Raw genomic sequence first — 18,191 nt, 5'->3', positions numbered from 1 at the left:
AAACACACACAGGATGCTGGAGTACTTATTGATCTCTGGACGACTCTGTTTTGGTTCATTCTCATTCAAATAAATTATTTAAATTGTGCTTTTCTCTACAAGGGTAATTTGTTTCAATTAAAGCCATGTGCTCGCTGCTGTTACTGCGATCAGATACCCGTGCTGCTCGCTGCTGTTACTGCGATCAGATACTCGTGCTGCTCGCTGCTGTTACTGCGATCAGATATCCGTGCTGCTGGCTGAGGACTCTGTTACTGCGATCAGATATCTGTGCTGCTGGCTGAGGACTCTGTTACTGCGATCAGATATCTGTGCTGCTGGCTGAGGACTCTGTTACTGTGATCAGATATCCGTGCTGCTGGCTGAGGACTCTGTTACTGCGATCAGATATCTGTGCTGCTGGCTGAGGACTCTGTTACTGCGATCAGATATCTGTGCTGCTGGCTGAGGACTCTGTTACTGCGATCAGATACCCGTGCTGCTGCTGGCTGAGGACTCTGTTACTGCGATCAGATATCTGTGCTGCTGGCTGAGGACTCTGTTACTGCGATCAGATACCCGTGCTGCTGCTGGCTGAGGACTCTGTTACTGCAATCAGATATCCGTGCTGCTGGCTGAGGACTCTGTTACTGCAATCAGATATCTGTGCTGCTGGCTGAGGACTCTGTTACTGCGATCAGATATCCGTGCTGCTGCTGGCTGAGGACTCTGTTACTGCGATCAGATATCTGTGCTGCTGCTGGCTGAGGACTCTGTTACTGCGATCAGATATCTGTGCTGCTGGCTGAGGACTCTGTTACTGCGATCAGATACCCGTGCTGCTGGCTGAGAACTCTGTTACTGCGATCAGATACCCGTGCTGCTGCTGGCTGAGGACTCTGTTACTGCGATCAGATATCTGTGCTGCTGGCTGAGGACTCTGTTACTGCGATCAGATACCCGTGCTGCTGCTGGCTGAGGACTCTGTTACTGCAATCAGATATCCGTGTTGCTGCTGGCTGAGGACTCAGTTACTGAGATCAGATACCTGTCTGAGATGTGTGTTTGGCTGAGCTCTTTACTGGAACAGATGGGGTAGACATCAGTGTTGTAAATGAATGGCTCAGGTCTGGAATAGAGGGGGAGGGAGAGAGAGGGGTAGGGGAGGGAGAGCGAGAGGGGTAGGGGAGAGAGGGGTAGGGGAGGGAGAGTGAGAGGGGTAGGGGAGGGAGAGCGAGAGGGGTAGGGGAGGGAGAGCGAGAGGGGTAGGGGAGGGAGAGCGAGAGGGGTAGGGGAGGGAGAGCGAGAGGGGGGTAGGGGAGGGAGAGGGGGGTAGGGGAGAGAGGGGTAGGGGAGGGAGAGCGAGGGGGGTAGGGGAGAGAGGGGTAGGGGAGGGAGAGCGAGAGGGGTAGGGGAGGGAGAGCGAGAGGGGTAGGGGAGGGAGAGCGAGAGGGGTAGGGGAGGGAGAGGGGGGCAGGGGGGAGGGAGAGAGAGAGGGCGAGGGAGAGGGGGGTAGGGGGGAGAGAGGGGGAGGTTATCACTGTGAAGCTTTGAGATGGACTGTTGATGGAAACCAGTTCAGTATTATTGATGTTGACGTTTTTTATCATCTGCCTCTCTCTCCTTCCCTCTCTCTCCTTCTCTCCTTCCCTCTCTCTCCTTCTCTCCTTCCCTCTCTCCTTCCCTCTCTCCTTCCCTCTCTCCTTCCCTCTCTCCTTCTCTCTCTCCTTCCCTCTCTCCTTCTCTCTCCTTCCCTCTCTCTCTCCTTCCCTCTCTCTCCTTCCCTCTCGCTCTCTCCAGTTTCTAGAGGTCATAGTGTTTTCTATCCTGCTCTATTTGTACAAGAGGAGGAATATCAAGCACATAACCATAGTGATGCTGCTGGTGGCTCTGCTGGGTAAGAACTCTGACAGACTCTATGGGGGGTATCAAGCATGTAACCATAGTGATGCTGCTGGTGGCTCTGCTGGGTAAGAACTCTGACAGACTCTATGGGGGGTATCAAGCACATAACCATAGTGATGCTACTGGTGGCTCTGCTGGGTAAGAACTCTGACAGACTCTATGGGGGGTATCAAGCACATAACCATAGTGATGCTACTGGTGGCTCTGCTGGGTAAGAACTCTGACAGACTCTATGGGGGGTATCAAGCATGTAACCATAGTGATGCTGCTGGTGGCTCTGCTGGGTAAGAACTCTGACAGACTCTATGGGGGGTATCAAGCATGTAACCATAGTGATGCTACTGGTGGCTCTGCTCGGTAAGAACTCTGACAGACTCTATGGGGGGTATCAAGCATGTAACCATAGTGATGCTGCTGGTGGCTCTGCTCGGTAAGAACTCTGACAGACTCTATGGGGGGTATCAAGCATGTAACCATAGTGATGCTGCTGGTGGCTCTGCTGGGTAAGAACTCTGACAGACTCTATGGGGGATCATGGTTATCACATTTCAGAATGGGATGCATTACTCCAGGAAATAGTCACGTTGTCCCTGTTGTTTTAGCCTCGCTGACGGTGATCTCCGTCAAAGCTGTGTCTGGGATGATCACGGAGTCCATAAAGGGAGATCTCCAGCTCACCTACCCCATCTTCTACGTCATGGTGGTGGTCATGGTGGCCTCCTGTGCCTTCCAGATAAAGTAAGTCCAATGTTTCTCCACTTCCCCTGACAGCAGATTCATTTCTACAGAGTATTGAAGTAAATGTGAAGTGTAAAAATGTATTGGACATTGTGATCTTGTCAGAGCAGAACTGTGATGGGATGAAGCTCCGGTAGTGTGATGGATGAGTCCACTGTGTGATGGGATGAAGCTCCGGTAGTATGATGGATGAATCCACTGTGTGATGGGATGAAGCTCCGGTATTATGATGGATGAACCCACGGTGTGATGGGATGATGCTCCGGTATTATGATGGATGAATCCACTGTGTGATGGGATGATGCTCCGGTAGTATGGTGGATGAATCCACTGTGTGATGGGATGATGCTCTGGTAGTATGATGGATGAGTCCACCGTGTGATGGATGAATCCACTGTGTGATCGGATGAAGCTCCGGTAGTATGGTGGATGAATCCACTGTGTGATGGGATGATGCTCTGGTAGTATGATGGATGAGTCCACTGTGTTATGGGATGATGCTCCGGTAGTATGGTGGATGAATCCACTGTGTGATGGGATGATGCTCCGGTAGTATGATGGATGAGTCCACCGTGTGATGGATGAATCCACTGTGTGATCGGATGAAGCTCCGGTAGTATGGTGGATGAATCCACTGTGTGGTGGATGAATCCACCGTGTGATGGGATGATGCTCCAGTAGTATGATGGTCATATCATTCACATGGCCCTCAGAGGCCTCTCTTTAACCTTCTCTGTTCTCAGGTTCCTTAATCAAGCCATGAAGGTGTTTGCTGCCACGGAGGTCGTCCCCATCAACTTTGTGTTCTTCACTGCCAGTGCCATTACCGCAGGTACGTTGTTTAACCAGAACTCAGCTAATTGGCCAGTGCCATTACCGCAGGTACGTTGTTTAACCAGAACTCTGAGCAGCACTGTCACCGGGAGTTTAATATTCTATATAGATTATGTTTAACCAGAACTCTGAGCAGCACTAATTGGCCAGTGTTACCCAGTGTTAATCTGCCATTTACAGCTAATTCGCCAGTGTTAATCTGCCATTTAGAGCTAATTGGTCAGTGTTACCTAGTGTTAATCTGCCATTTACAGCTAATTGGCCAGTGTTACCCAGTGTTAATCTGCCAGTGTTACCCAGTGTTAATCTGCCAGTGTTACCCAGCGTTAATCTGCCAGTGTTACCCAGCGTTAATCTGCCAGTGTTACCCAGTGTTAATCTGCCAGTGTTACCCAGTGTTAATCTGCCAGTGTTACCTAGCGCTTCATTAACAACCTAACTCTGGCTGGATTCCAATAGGAATTACACATCAGCCATTTACAGCTGATTGACCAGTGTTAATCTTTCATTTACAGCTAATTGACCAGTGTTACCCAGTGTTAATCTGCCATTTACAGCTAATTGGCCAGTGTTACCTGTGTTAATCTGCCAGTGTTACCTAGTGTTAATCTGCCAGTGTTACCTGTGTTAATCTGCCAGTGTTACCCAGTGTTAATCTGCCAGTGTTACCCAGTGTTAATCTGCCAGTGTTACCCAGTGTTAATCTGCCAGTGTTACCCAGTGTTAATCTGCCAGTGTTACCCAGTGTTAATCTGCCAGTGTTACCCAGTGTTAATCTGCCAGTGTTACCCAGTGTTAATCTGCCAGTGTTAATCTGCCAGTGTTACCCAGTGTTAATCTGCAAGTGTTAATCTGCCAGTGTTAATCTGCCAGTGTTACCCAGTGTTAATCTGCCAGTGTTACCCAGTGTTACCCAGTGTTAATCTGCCAGTGTTAATCTGCCAGTGTTACCCAGTGTTAATCTGCCAGTGTTAATCTGCCAGTGTTACCCAGTGTTAATCTGCAAGTGTTAATCTGCCAGTGTTAATCTGCCAGTGTTACCCAGTGTTAATCTGCCAGTGTTACCCAGTGTTAATCTGCCAGTGTTACCCAGTGTTACCCAGTGTTAATCTGCCAGTGTTACCTAGTGTTAATCTGCCAGTGTTACCCAGTGTTAATCTGCCAGTGTTACCCAGTGTTAATCTGCCAGTGTTACCCAGTGTTAATCTGCCAGTGTTACCCAGTGTTAATCTGCCAGTGTTACCCAGTGTTAATCTGCCAGTGTTACCCAGTGTTAATCTGCCAGTGTTACCCAGTGTTAATCTGCCAGTGTTACCCAGTGTTAATCTGCCAGTGTTACCTAGTGTTAATCTGCCATTTACAGCTAATTGGCCAGTGTTACCCAGTGTTAATCTGCCAGTGTTACCTAGTGTTAATCTGCCAGTGTTACCTAGTGTTAATCTGCCAGTGTTACCTAGTGTTAATCTGCCATTTACAGCTAATTGGCCAGTGTTACCCAGTGTTAATCTGCCAGTGTTACCTAGTGTTAATCTGCCAGTGTTACCTAGTGTTAATCTGCCAGTGTTAATCTGCCAGTGTTACCTAGTGTTAATCTGCCAGTGTTAATCTGTCAGTGTTAATCTGCCAGTGTTACCCAGTGTTAATCTGCCAGTGTTACCCAGTGTTAATCTGCCAGTGTTACCTAGTGTTAATCTGCCAGTGTTACCCAGTGTTAATCTGCCCGTGTTAATCTGCCAGTGTTACCTAGCGCTTCATTAACAACCTAACTCTGGCTGGATTCCAATAGGAATTACACATCAAGCCAGCATCATGTGACTTGTAAACCAGGAGTTTCCTAACACCACTGTGTTAGGATAAAACTAAGGCCTTATGATATATATAATGTAATTGTCCTAAAGAGTTAATTTAATTCCAATTAGATTCTACGCCTAGGAACTCACTTGAAGTCCACAGGACTTAAAATGAACGAGTTCAACAACCAACTCTACAATTCACTCAAAGGAAATTATATTGGAGGTGTGGCTTAGTGGGGGCGTGGCTTTCAATTAATTGTTTTGGATGGAAATGGCCAACTACTCCCGACCAGAGCCTTATGGGGCCCTTGTTAAAAATAGTGCACTATATAGGGAATAGGGTGCCATTTGGGACGCCCAAGGAGATCTAGGGGGATCCCTGAGCTTGACATTATTCCATTGTTATCATCTATCAACAGACACCAACCAGCATTGACTGTTATCACCCATCCATCTCTCCCATCTGGGACTATTCCAGCTCAGATTTCCCTCTGTGACTATTCCAGCTCAGATTTCCCTCTGTGACTATTCCAGCTCAGATTTCCCTCTGTGACTATTTCAGCTCAGATTTCCCTCTGTGACTATTCCAGCTCAGATTTCCCTCTGTGACTATTCCTGCTCAGATTTCCCTCTGACTGTTCCAGCTCAGATTTCCCTCTGTGACTGTTCCAGCTCAGATTTCCCTCTGTGACTGTTCCAGCTCAGATTTCCCTCTGTGACTGTTCCAGCTCAGATTTCCCTCTGACTGTTCCAGCTCAGATTTCCCTCTGTGACTGTTCCAGCTCAGATTTCCCTCTGTGACTGTTCCAGCTCAGATTTCCCTCTGTGACTGTTCCAGCTCAGATTTCCCTCTGTGACTATTCCAGCTCAGATTTCCCTCTGTGACTGTTCCAGCTCAGATTTCCCTCTGACTGTTCCAGCTCAGATTTCCCTCTGTGACTATTCCAGCTCAGATTTCCCTCTGTGACTGTTCCAGCTCAGATTTCCCTCTGTGACTGTTCCAGCTCAGATTTCCCTCTGACTGTTCCAGCTCAGATTTCCCTCTGTGACTATTCCAGCTCAGATTTCCCTCTGTGACTGTTCCAGCTCAGATTTCCCTCTGACTGTTACAGCTCAGATTTCCCTCTGTGACTGTTCCAGCTCAGATTTCCCTCTGTGACTATTCCAGCTCAGATTTCCCTCTGTGACTGTTCCAGCTCAGATTTCCCTCTGACTGTTCCAGCTCAGATTTCCCTCTGTGACTGTTCCAGCTCAGATTTCCCTCTGTGACTGTTCCAGCTCAGATTTCCCTCTGTGACTGTTCCAGCTCAGATTTCCCTCTGTGACTATTCCAGCTCAGATTTCCCTCTGTGACTGTTCCAGCTCAGATTTCCCTCTGACTGTTCCAGCTCAGATTTCCCTCTGTGACTATTCCAGCTCAGATTTCCCTCTGTGACTGTTCCAGCTCAGATTTCCCTCTGTGACTGTTCCAGCTCAGATTTCCCTCTGACTGTTCCAGCTCAGATTTCCCTCTGTGACTATTCCAGCTCAGATTTCCCTCTGTGACTGTTCCAGCTCAGATTTCCCTCTGACTGTTACAGCTCAGATTTCCCTCTGTGACCGTTCCAGCTCAGATTTCCCTCTGTGACTATTCCAGCTCAGATTTCCCTCTGTGACCGTTCCAGCTCAGATTTCCCTCTGTGACCGTTCCAGCTCAGATTTCCCTCTGTGACTATTCCAGCTCAGATTTCCCTCTGTGACCGTTCCAGCTCAGATTTCCCTCTGTGACTGTTCCAGTTGAGATGAGCTCTGTTGGAAAAAATAAAATGAATGTTTTGGTTCCTATAGCTCTGCTGGGATAACATCAGAAGTCTATGGGTAACACGCTCAGTGTTGGTGACTCACTGACGTGAACTAGGGAATTATTTCTTTGTCTGCTTTTTCCTTTCTCACTGTCTCTGCCCCTCCTTTCTGTCTCTCTCCATCCCCCTTTCTCCCTCTCACTGTCTCTATCCATTCCTCTTTCTCTCTGGGGACTCTAGAATCACTGCTGTCTCTTCAAAAAGGTCCAACAGAATCACTCAGTCTTGCGGCCTCCCGAGTGGCACAGCGTCACTACAGCCTGGGGTTCGATCCCAGGCTGTTTAACAACTGGCCGTGACCGGGAGTCCCATAGGGCGGCACACAATTGGCCCAGCGTCGTCCGGGGTTAGGGGAGGGTTTGGCCCAGCGTCGTCCGGGGTTAGGGGAGGGTTTGGCCCAGCGTCGTCCGGGGTTAGGGGAGGGTTTGGCCCAGCGTCGTCCGGGGTTAGGGGAGGGTTTGGCCCAGCGTCGTCCGGGGTTAGGGGAGGGTTTGGCCCAGCGTCGTCCGGGTTAGGGGAGGGTTTGGCCCAGCGTCGTCCGGGTTAGGGGAGGGTTTGGCCCAGCGTCGTCCGGGGTTAGGGGAGGGTTTGGCCCAGCGTCGTCCGGGGTTAGGGGAGGGTTTGGCCCAGCGTCGTCCGGGGTTAGGGGAGGGTTTGGCCCAGCGTCGTCCTGGTTACGGGAGGGTTTGGCCCAGCGTCGTCCGGGGTTAGGGGAGGGTTTGGCCCAGCGTCGTCCGGGGTTAGGGGAGGGTTTGGCTGGGAGGGGGCTTTACTTGGCTCATGGCGCTCTAGCGACTCCTTGTGGCGGGCCGGGTGCCTGCAGGCTGACCTCAGACGAACGGCGTTTCCACCGACACATTGGTGCAGCTGGCTTCCGGGTTAAGCAGGCAGGTGTTGTGAAGTGTGGTTTGGCGGGTCATGTTTCAGAACTCAGGGGAGTTGCAGCGATGAGACAAGAAATTGGAGGTAAAATAATCACTCGGCCTGGCTCGCTCTGTTTTCCCTTCTCCGGAGGACTTCTTTTTGTTGTTCTGTGACTCTGCCAGGCTAACTCCGTGCAACTCCACTGAAAACCTAAAAGAGCCAGAGACTTGCATGCCAAATGACACCCTATTCCCTAGCTAGTACACTACTTCCTATGGGCCCTGGTCAAAAGTAGGGCACTAAATAAAGACACGGATGGCATTTGGGGACGCATCCCAAAATGTTTCATGGTCTGGTGCTCCATACTAATTAGAGTTTATCCTCCAGATATGGACAGCTGCCTCCCTGTCCCTCTGCCTCTCTCTCTCTCTGCCTCTGCCTCTCTCTCTGCCTCTGCCTCTCTCTCTGCCTCTGCCCCTCTCTCTGCCTCTGCCCCTCTCTCTGCCTCTGCCCCTCTCTCTGCCTCTGCCCCCCTCTCTCTCTCTCTCTCTCTGCCTCTCTGTATCTCTGCATCTCTCCCTCTGCATCTCTCTCTCTCTCCCTCTGCCCCTCTGCATCTCTCCCTCTGCATCTCTCCCTCTGCCTCTCTGCATCTCTCCCTCTGCATCTCTCCCTCTGCCTCTCTGCATCTCTCCCTCTGCATCTCTCCCTCTGCCTCTCTGCATCTCTCCCTCTGCCTCTCTCTCTCTGTGTTGTTGTTGTTGTTGTTGTTGTTGTTGTTGTTGTTGTTTTGGCTTGGTGTTAAACTACTTTTCTTTTGCAGGAATAGTATTTTACCAGGAATTCCAGGGCTTGGCTTTGCTCAATATTTTAATGTTTCTCTTTGGGTAAGTAGTATGCAAAACCCCATTAGTACTGTCTTTTTAAGAATACAGGCCATGACATTCCACCTGAATGCGGGCCTTGACGTTCCCTCTGAGTAGGGGCCTTGGCGCTCAGAGTAGGGGCCTTGACGCTCAGAGTAGGGGCCTTGAGTAGGGGCTGTGGATACTATTTTCAGTCCCTGTATCTGGTTACTCTTAGTGGAGTTTAGTACACCGTCCCAATGAACTCTTAGTGGAGTTTAGTACACCGTCCCAATGAACTCTCAGTGGAGTTTAGTACACCGTCCCAATGAACTCTCAGTGGAGTTTAGTACACCGTCCCAATGAACTCTCAGTGGAGTTTAGTACACCGTCCCAATGAACTCCAGAGACCGTATCACTGAGGGTTCAGATGACACCAAAATTGTAAACACTGTGATTCCAACTCCTTGATTTTGGAGTGATATCTGAACATAACCTTCTCTCTGAACTCTTCCAGCTGCCTGCTCTCATTCATTGGAGTCTTCCTGATAGCCAGAGACAGACCCAAGATCAAGACTGAAAACATAACCTTCATAGCCATGGGGAAAATACCAGGTAACTATATACTTCTCCTACAACAAATAGAAATGGATGAGAGCATTTGAAACATCTTGATTTAATATCCAAGACTAGATTTCTACAAGGAAACACAAATCAACCATTTTTTTGCCTAAACAAGTTGCATTTGAAGCAGGTAATTCTCTGTGATATTTTAACATGGTATTACTGGTTTGGCCCCAGCTAACCACACGTAGCAGGGGTACCAGAAACACCTGAAACTAAATCCCCCAGTCCAACAGTACCCCCAATCCCCGGTCCAACAGTACCCCCAATCCCCGGTCCAACAGTACCCCCAATCCCCGGTCCAACAGTACCCATTTGTATTGTAACCCTGGACAAGCACATCTGATTCAACCTGTCCACTAATCATCAAGCCCTCAATTAGTTGAATGAAGTGTTTGGCAAGGGTTACAACGAAACTGTAACTGTTGGGGGGGGGGGGGTACTGTAGGACCGGAGTTGGGCCGTTGGGGGGTACTGGAGGACCGGGGTTGGGCCGTTGGGGGGTACTGGAGAACCGGAGTTGGGCCGTTGGGGGGTACTGGAGAACCGGGGTTGGGCCGTTGGGGGGTACTGGAGGACCGGGGTTGGGCCGTTGGGGGGTACTGGAGGACCGGGGTTGGGCTGTTGGGGGTTCTGGAGGACCGGGGTTGGGGGGTACTGGAGTTGGGCCATTGGGGGGTACTGGAGGACCGGGGTTGGGGGGTACTGGAGTTGGGCCGTTGGGGGTACTGGAGGACCGGGGTTGGGGGGTACTGGAGTTGGGCCGTTGGGGGGGTTCTGGAGGACCAGGGTTGGGCTGTTGGGGGTTCTAGAGGACGAGGGTTGGGGGGGTACTGGAGTTGGGCTGTTGGGGGGTACTGGAGGACCGGAGTTGGGCTGTTGGGGGATACTGGAGGACCAGAGTTGGGCTGTTGGGGGACCGGAGTTGGGCTGTTTGGGGGTACTGGAGGACCGGAGTTGGGCCATTGGGGGGTACTGGAGGACCGGGGTTGGGGGGGTACTGGAGTTGGGCCGTTGGGGGTACTGGAGGACCGGGGTTGGGGGGTACTGGAGTTTGGCCGTTGGGGGGGTTCTGGAGGACCAGGGTTGGGCTGTTGGGGGTTCTAGAGGACGAGGGTTGGGGGGGTACTGGAGTTGGTCTGTTGGGGGGTACTGGAGGACCGGAGTTGGGCTGTTGGGGGATACTGGAGGACCAGAGTTGGGCTGTTGGGGGGTACTGGAGGACCGGAGTTGGGCTGTTGGGGGGTACTGGAGGACCGGAGTTGGGCCGTTGGGGGGTACTGGAGGACCGGAGTTGGGCCGTTGGGGGGTACTGGAGGACCGGAGTTGGGCCGTTGGGGGGTACTGGAGGACCGGAGTTGGGCCGTTGGGGGGTACTGGAGGACCGGGGTTGGGCGGTACTGGAGGACCGGGGTTGGGGGGTACTGGAGTTGGGCCGTTGGGGGTACTGGAGGACCGGGGTTGGGGGGTACTGGAGTTGGGCCGTTGGGGGGGTTCTGGAGGACCAGGGTTGGGCTGTTGGGGGTTCTAGAGGACGAGGGTTGGGGGGGTACTGGAGTTGAGCTGTTGGGGGGTACTGGAGGACCGGAGTTGGGCTGTTTGGGGATACTGGAGGACCAGAGTTGGGCTGTTGGGGGGTACTGGAGGACCGGAGTTGGGCTGTTTGGGGATACTGGAGGACCGGAGTTGGGCTGTTTGGGGGGTACTGGAGGACCGGAGTTGGGCCGTTGGGGGGTACTGGAGGACCGGAGTTGGGCCGTTGGGGGGTTACTGTAGGACCGGGGTTGGGCCGTTGGGGGGTACTGGAGGACCGGAGTTGGACCGTTGGGGGGTACTGGAGGACCGGAGTTGGGCCGTTGGGGGGTACTGGAGGACCGGAGTTGGGCCGTTGGGGGGTACTGGAGGACCGGAGTTGGGCCGTTGGGGGGTACTGGAGGACCGGAGTTGGGAAACAATGCCCTACATACTGGGGCTTGACGAGAATTTAAAAAACTGTTCAACCAATCCAGTAAATGTGGAGGAGTTCAGATGGTGTGTCGCCTAGTTACCGTCCAAAAGAGGAAGTCCATCTTTCTCCTGAAACCTGGAACATCCGATTGGTTGGAGACTCGGCAGAGGCTCCATCAGACCACCTCTCTAACGGTCCTGTTGTCTCATCTCTACTACCACGGTGCTTAGTGTCTTACTCTACAGTAAACCTGTTCAGACATCCCTCAATAGCCAGGAGGTGCTTACTCTACAGTAAACCTGTTCAGACATCTCTCAATAGCCAGGAGGTGCTTAATGTCTTACTCTACAGTAAACCTGTTCAGACATCTCTCAATAGCAAGGAGGTGTGGGTAACTCTGTTACCGTGGTGAATGTGCATAATCCCGATAACAGAATAACATGGTGAATGTACATTATCCCCAGCAGTATAATAACATGGTGAATGTGCATTATCCCCAGCAACAGAACATGAATGTACATTATCCCCAGCAGCAGAATAACATGGTGAATGTACATTATCCCCAGCAGCAGAATAACATGGTGAATGTCCATTATCCCCAGCAGTAGAATAACATGGTGAATGTACATTATCCCCAGCAACAGAATAACATGGTAAATGTGCATTATCCCCAGCAACAGAACATAAATGTCCATTATCCCCAGCAGCAGAATAACATGGTGAATGTCCATTATCCCCAGCAGCAGAACATGAATGTACATTATCCCCAGCAGCAGAATAACATGGTGAATGTACATTATCCCCAGCAACAGAATAACATGGTGAATGTCCATTATCCCCAGCAGCAGAACATGAATGTACATTATCCCCAGCAGCAGAATAACATGGTGAATGTCCATTATCCCCAGCAGCAGAATAGCATGGTGAATGTACATTATCCCCAGCAACAGAATAACATGGTGAATGTCCATTATCCCCAGCAGCAGAACATGAATGTACATTATCCCCAGCAGCAGAATAACATGGTGAATGTCCATTATCCCCAGCAGCAGAATAGCATGGTGAATGTGCATTATCCCCAGCGGTAGAATGACATGGTGAATGTACATTATCCCCAGCAGTAGAATAACATGGTGAATGTACATTATCCCCAGCAGCAGAATAACATGGTGAATGTCCATTATCCCCAGCAGTAGAATAACATGGTGAATGTACATTATCCCCAGCAACAGAATAACATGGTAAATGTGCATTATCCCCAGCAACAGAACATAAATGTCCATTATCCCCAGCAGCAGAATAACATGGTGAATGTCCATTATCCCCAGCAGCAGAACATGAATGTACATTATCCCCAGCAGCAGAATAACATGGTGAATGTACATTATCCCCAGCAACAGAATAACATGGTGAATGTCCATTATCCCCAGCAGCAGAACATGAATGTACATTATCCCCAGCAGCAGAACATGAATGTACATTATCCCCAGCAGCAGAATAACATGGTGAATGTCCATTATCCCCAGCAGCAGAATAGCATGGTGAATGTACATTATCCCCAGCAACAGAATAACATGGTGAATGTCCATTATCCCCAGCAGCAGAACATGAATGTACATTATCCCCAGCAGCAGAATAACATGGTGAATGTCCATTATCCCCAGCAGCAGAATAGCATGGTGAATGTGCATTATCCCCAGCGGTAGAATGACATGGTGAATGTACATTATCCCCAGCAGTAGAATAACATGGTGAATGTCCATTATCCCCAGCAACAGAATAACATGGTGAATGTCCATTATCCCCAGCAGTAGAATAACATGGTGAATGTCCATTATCCCCAGCAGCAGAATAACATCGTGAATGTACATTATCCCCAGCAACAAAACATGAATGTACATTATCCCCAGCTGTAGAATAACATGGTGAATGTGCATTATCCCCAGCAGTAGAATAACATGGTGAATGTAGACCACCTCTCTAATGATCTATATGTCTCTTGTCTCTGCTACAGGGAGAAAATGTAAAGACAAGGTCCAGCCGGAGGCTAAAAGCAACGCGTACGGATCTCTGGCAGCTAAACTCATGTGTAACAAACCTGGCCCACAGGACGACTCCTAATATCAGCCACACCTGTCTGTCTGTGTACAGAGACTACCTGTGTCAACAGTACACATCTCTCTCCTGGGTTGCCAGACTGACTGACTACAGGGACAAAGTGAGAGCACTGTCTCCATTAGCAAAAAATTCCCCAGATTTTCCAGAAATCCTAGTATCTTCTAACTCGCTCCTGATTCCAGGAGACTTGCCAGAAGCAGGATTTCTGGGAAAAACCTGGACATCTTTGGGAAAGTTACAATTGTCAGGGAATTGAACTCAGGTGCTACAGATACTGAGGAGACGTCTCAGGATCGAACCCAAATGCACTACAGACACAAATAAAACGTAATTTAATTCTCAAGGAGGTGGCTGTCTGGAGGAACCACCTGATATTCTCTGTTAATACGAACGCAACTGTTGGATCGAATTTCTGATGAGATGGTTTCAATCATTGATTTGTTAATAAACTGGAATGTGATATTTAAAGTGTTTCTCGAGCTCCCAAGAAACTCCTGGCTGGTAAAGGAGGTGCACCAGCGCACTCTACTGGTCGCGACAAGAATTACCATTTAAATGTGAGGTGTTTTTTAAACGTCAGACGTTCTTTGTTTTAAGCTAATAAATACGGACCAGGCTTCGGGGAGGATGGCCTCAGGACCACACAGACATTTTAATATGACAACTACAGCTTCACCCTTTTTCAAATCAAAACGTCGTTTTCTGAATTGCATTCCAAAGAGCAGTGGCGTAATACAGTTTAACTGACAGGTATGGCTGAGCTAACGTCTTCAACCCCTCACCTCCATTTTATGACAATGAACTTAGGAAAAGGTATATCGGTAAGAAAAACACTCGTTTTATTTTGACTTAAAAGTAAAAATGATCTGTCAATGTTAGACAATTTATCTTGGTAATAGAAAAAAATAAAAACACATGAGAGTAGAAAGCCAGCTGAGTTTTATTAGTCGTATGTACGGGATATATCGTCCACTGAAATGCTTACTGCAGGCTCCTACTTCACAACAATAATAGATACAAATAGGAGAATGACGTAAATGTCTCGGTAGAATAGGAAACATTTTAGCATCAGTAGAATACAGGAAGCCACAATATAATAGTCTAGTAACAGCAGGTGTGATGTAGAGAGGAATGGGGGTCCTGTGTGGCTCAGTTGGTAGAGCAGGGCACTTGCCTTGCCGTGGTTGTGGGTTCGATTCCCAACGGGGGACCAGTACGACTTAAATGTGAATGACACAATGGACACAGTGTACAAAACAGACATTCCTCTTGACGGTCGGGGCATGGACTCTAGGTGTCGACAGCGTTCCACGAAGATGCTGGCCCATGTTGACTCCAATGACTTCCATTGGGAAACTGTTGAGCGGGGAAAAACCCAGCACCGTTGCAGTTCTTGACACATTCAAACAGGTGCTCCTGGCACCTGATAATACCCCGTATTATCTCAACAGTATTACAGAGTTCCTCTTCTAGAATATTATCTCAACAGAGTTCAGAGTTCCTGTTCCTCTTCTAGAATATTATCTCAACAGTATTAGAGAGTTCCTGTTCCTCTTCTATAATAGTATCTCAACAGTATTGGAGTTCCTGTTCCTCTTCTATAATAGTATCTCAACAGTATTACAGAGTTCCTGCACTTAAATATAAACAAAGTGAGTACCTCTGCCTCCAGAACAGCCTGAATTGTTTGTGGCATGGAAATGTTTGCTGAATTGGTATCAAGGGACCTAACGTGTGCCAGGAAAACATTCCCCACACCATTACACCACCAGCCTGTTCCGTTGACACCAGGCAGGATGTGGCCATGGACTCATGCTGCTTACGCCGAACCCTGTCATCAGCATGACGCAACAGGAACCAGGATTCGTTGGAGCAGACAATGCTTTTCCACTCCTCAGTTTTCCAGTGTTGATGATCACGTGCCCACTGGAGCCTCTTCTTGTTGTTTTTATCTGATAGGAACCCGGTGTGGTCATCTGCTGCAATAGCCCATCCGTGACAAGAACCTATGAGTTGTTTGCCCATTCTAATGTTCATTCAAACAGTAACTGAATGCCTTGATGCCTGTCTGCCTGCTTTATATAGCAAGCCATGGCCACATGACTCACTGTCTGATGGAGCAAACCATTTTCGTGAGCGGGATGGTGTACTAATAAATTGCCTTGTTATTGTGTGTGTGTGTGTGTGTATATATATATATATATATATATATATATATATATTAATAATAATCGTGACATGGGCCTGTTTTAATGACTTTTGCACCATTTTTCTGTTGTCATAATAATCTGTATTAAGCATCTGACTGACCTACGACGATGGGCCGGTCCGGTTTTCTGATTGGCTGAGATGAGTTGGTGCACATTCACATTCAAGGTCAAAACGTGCCTCATCAAAGAGAATGATTCTGCTTTTAAGACAACTGGGAACAAACAAACAATAACGGATCAATGTCGGTGATCTTCAGGTCCAAAAAGTTAAAGCTTTGGAAAGTTCCCGGAGTTTCCAACTTGGGAATTCCAAGTTGGTTGACCATTGGAAATTATATATTTTTTTTTCTGAGTTCCCAGTTATCTTGAATGCATTGGAAGTATTCAGACCATTTACTCAGTACTTTGTTGAAGCACCTTTGGCAGCGATGACAGCCTCGAGTCTTCTTGGGTATGATGCTACAGGCTTGGTACACCTGTATTTGGGGAGTTTCTACTCCTGGTGCGGTATGGACTGAAGCTGGTTGGCGATACCTGTTACCAGCATAAACTACCACCTAACCCAGGACAAGGAAAAACAAAACAACTATAATGATTTTCAACAAAAAAAATAAATGGCACATTTCCCGGGCGCCCTCCGGCCTGCGATCGCTTCTCCGATCAACTGCAGCACTGTCAAAGACTACACTTGATCTTAGCCAAAAGGCCGAGAAGCGATCTACTTTATTACTTAGCTCTGTGTGTATATTAATGTTTTAACTACTTTATTACTTAGCTCTGTGTGTATATTTTTGATCATGCAATGTTGAGGAAAGTTTGCAAGTAAGTATCCCGTGTGACGAAAAATCTTTGATTATAAGATAAACGCACCCCATTCCCAACAGCTATCGTAGTCAGTAAAACGGTGAACGATTTGACCAGCACTATTGACATTGAAATGAAGTTGCTCAATGTGAAGATACAATATAGATCAACGAAGCAACTCTGTGTGATTTCTCTTTACAATGAAAGGGGGTGCACCGTTCCTGGAGGTACTGCAATACCAGGTCGATGCGTGGAGTGGACGGAGCAAGCCCCTATTCCATCTCCCTATTCCAAAAATCAATTTAATATATGGTCCCCAGATAGGGGACGTATCAGATATTAAACTGATAAGAACAGATACTACACTTGATCTTAGCCAAAAGGCCGAGAAGCGATACCCACAATGGTTTCGGGACGAAGTCGCCGTTCTCCGACACGTTAAATTCGAATATGTTTACGTCACAATGAGCTCTGTATGCTTTTTGTTTTCCATAAAAAATAGAATGCTTTCAATAAATGGTGACTTGGAGGGAGAGTTGATCAACGCCAGGAATGACCACGTTTGACTGTTACAATGTAACACATTTGTAGGTTCTAAGAACACGTGGTCGTCCGCCCTCCAATCAGAAATGAGAGAAAGAGTTGTTAAGTTAAAACCAGATCAACAGCCAAATTGGAATAATAATTTATTACGTGTGTGTTTGTGTGTGGGGGGGGGGGGCAATTTGGAGATAATAATGTTGACGTAACATTTAATCTTGTATCAAGTATATCTGGTAGCATTGCTGCCGCAAACGAACTGAAGCAATTGTCCACTTGGTGGTGCCAGAGTTCCACCGACCGTCGCTTTTTCCTGGTTGTCCTGTGGTTGTCCTGTGTGGTACAGAAAAATGCATTTCAATATTGAACCACTTGACTTCAAGACATCGTCAACGAAAATAACGTGACCAATAAAAATAGCCTCTCTTTTGTAGACTTACTCAGTCACTATAACTAACTTCATAAAATGCCATTAGGCCTAATGAAGATACAATATATGTAAGTTACTTGATTGGTGTCTTGTGAATCAACCTGTATGTGCATTAAAGTTGAATATTTCCCCTGTATTATAGGATAATAAATAACCTGGTAGTTTCCACATTTAATGAGCCCTACATTAACCACATTTAATGAGCCCTACATTAACCACATTTAATGAGCCCTACATTAACCACATTTAATGAACCCTACATTAACCACATTTAATGAGCCCTACATTAACCACATTTAATGAGCCCTACATTAACCACATTTAATGAGCCCTACATTAACCACATTTAATCGATGTCAGCTTTGCCAATGCCAGCTTTCTGAGGGAGTTCTGGGGAAAACTCCAGAACGCCCTGAACACCCAGGGGTCCCTCACAGCGATGTTTGAGGTGACCAAGCTGACGGATAATAGCATTAAAACCGTTATTGTCCGTATGTACAATGAAACCGTACAGCCGGAGGACGTTGCAGTATGGCTGGGCAGGTACTGCAACGTGAAGGGTCCCCTGATCCAGGTAAAAGACCTCGATGGGATCTGGACAGGGGCCTGGAGGGTCACTGTCCCGCAAAGGGGGGACCTTGGGGGCTATGGTGGGTTGAAAGCCATCCCATCCACCATAGTCCTCGGAGAGAACAGGGGCCATGTTCACTACCAGGAC

General features: G+C 48.3%; 1 protein-coding gene and 1 non-coding gene across 4 annotated transcripts in view; one reads left to right on the top strand and one right to left on the bottom strand.

Moving 5' to 3' along the window:
• Positions 1 to 14,409, top strand: part of LOC139386587 (NIPA-like protein 2) — a 56,023-nt gene extending 41,614 nt beyond the window's left edge. Inside the window, exons 6-11 of one of the 3 annotated variants that reach the window (XM_071132259.1) lie at positions 1,780 to 1,876; positions 2,487 to 2,622; positions 3,336 to 3,454; positions 8,778 to 8,841; positions 9,317 to 9,414; positions 13,386 to 14,409. In XM_071132259.1, the coding sequence (XP_070988360.1) occupies positions 1,780 to 1,876; positions 2,487 to 2,622; positions 3,336 to 3,454; positions 8,778 to 8,841; positions 9,317 to 9,414; positions 13,386 to 13,492 (621 nt within the window). In that variant the 3' untranslated portion in view covers positions 13,493 to 14,409. The remainder of the gene's footprint in view (positions 1 to 1,779; positions 1,877 to 2,486; positions 2,623 to 3,335; positions 3,455 to 8,777; positions 8,842 to 9,316; positions 9,415 to 13,385) is intronic. The other 2 variants (XM_071132269.1, XM_071132279.1) reach the window with 2 other exon arrangements.
• Positions 14,410 to 16,708: 2,299 nt separating this feature from the next.
• Positions 16,709 to 16,899, bottom strand: LOC139406213 (U2 spliceosomal RNA). The gene has a single exon (XR_011633943.1). It is a non-coding gene; the product is annotated as a U2 spliceosomal RNA (small nuclear RNA).
• Between the last annotated feature and the right edge of the window lie 1,292 nt (positions 16,900 to 18,191).

Source organism: Oncorhynchus clarkii, chromosome 3, assembly GCF_045791955.1.
Source record: "Oncorhynchus clarkii lewisi isolate Uvic-CL-2024 chromosome 3, UVic_Ocla_1.0, whole genome shotgun sequence".
Taxonomy (NCBI): Eukaryota; Metazoa; Chordata; class Actinopteri; order Salmoniformes; family Salmonidae; genus Oncorhynchus; species Oncorhynchus clarkii.
Note: the sequence above shows the minus strand (reverse complement) of the source record. Positions and strands in the feature narration are given on the sequence as shown.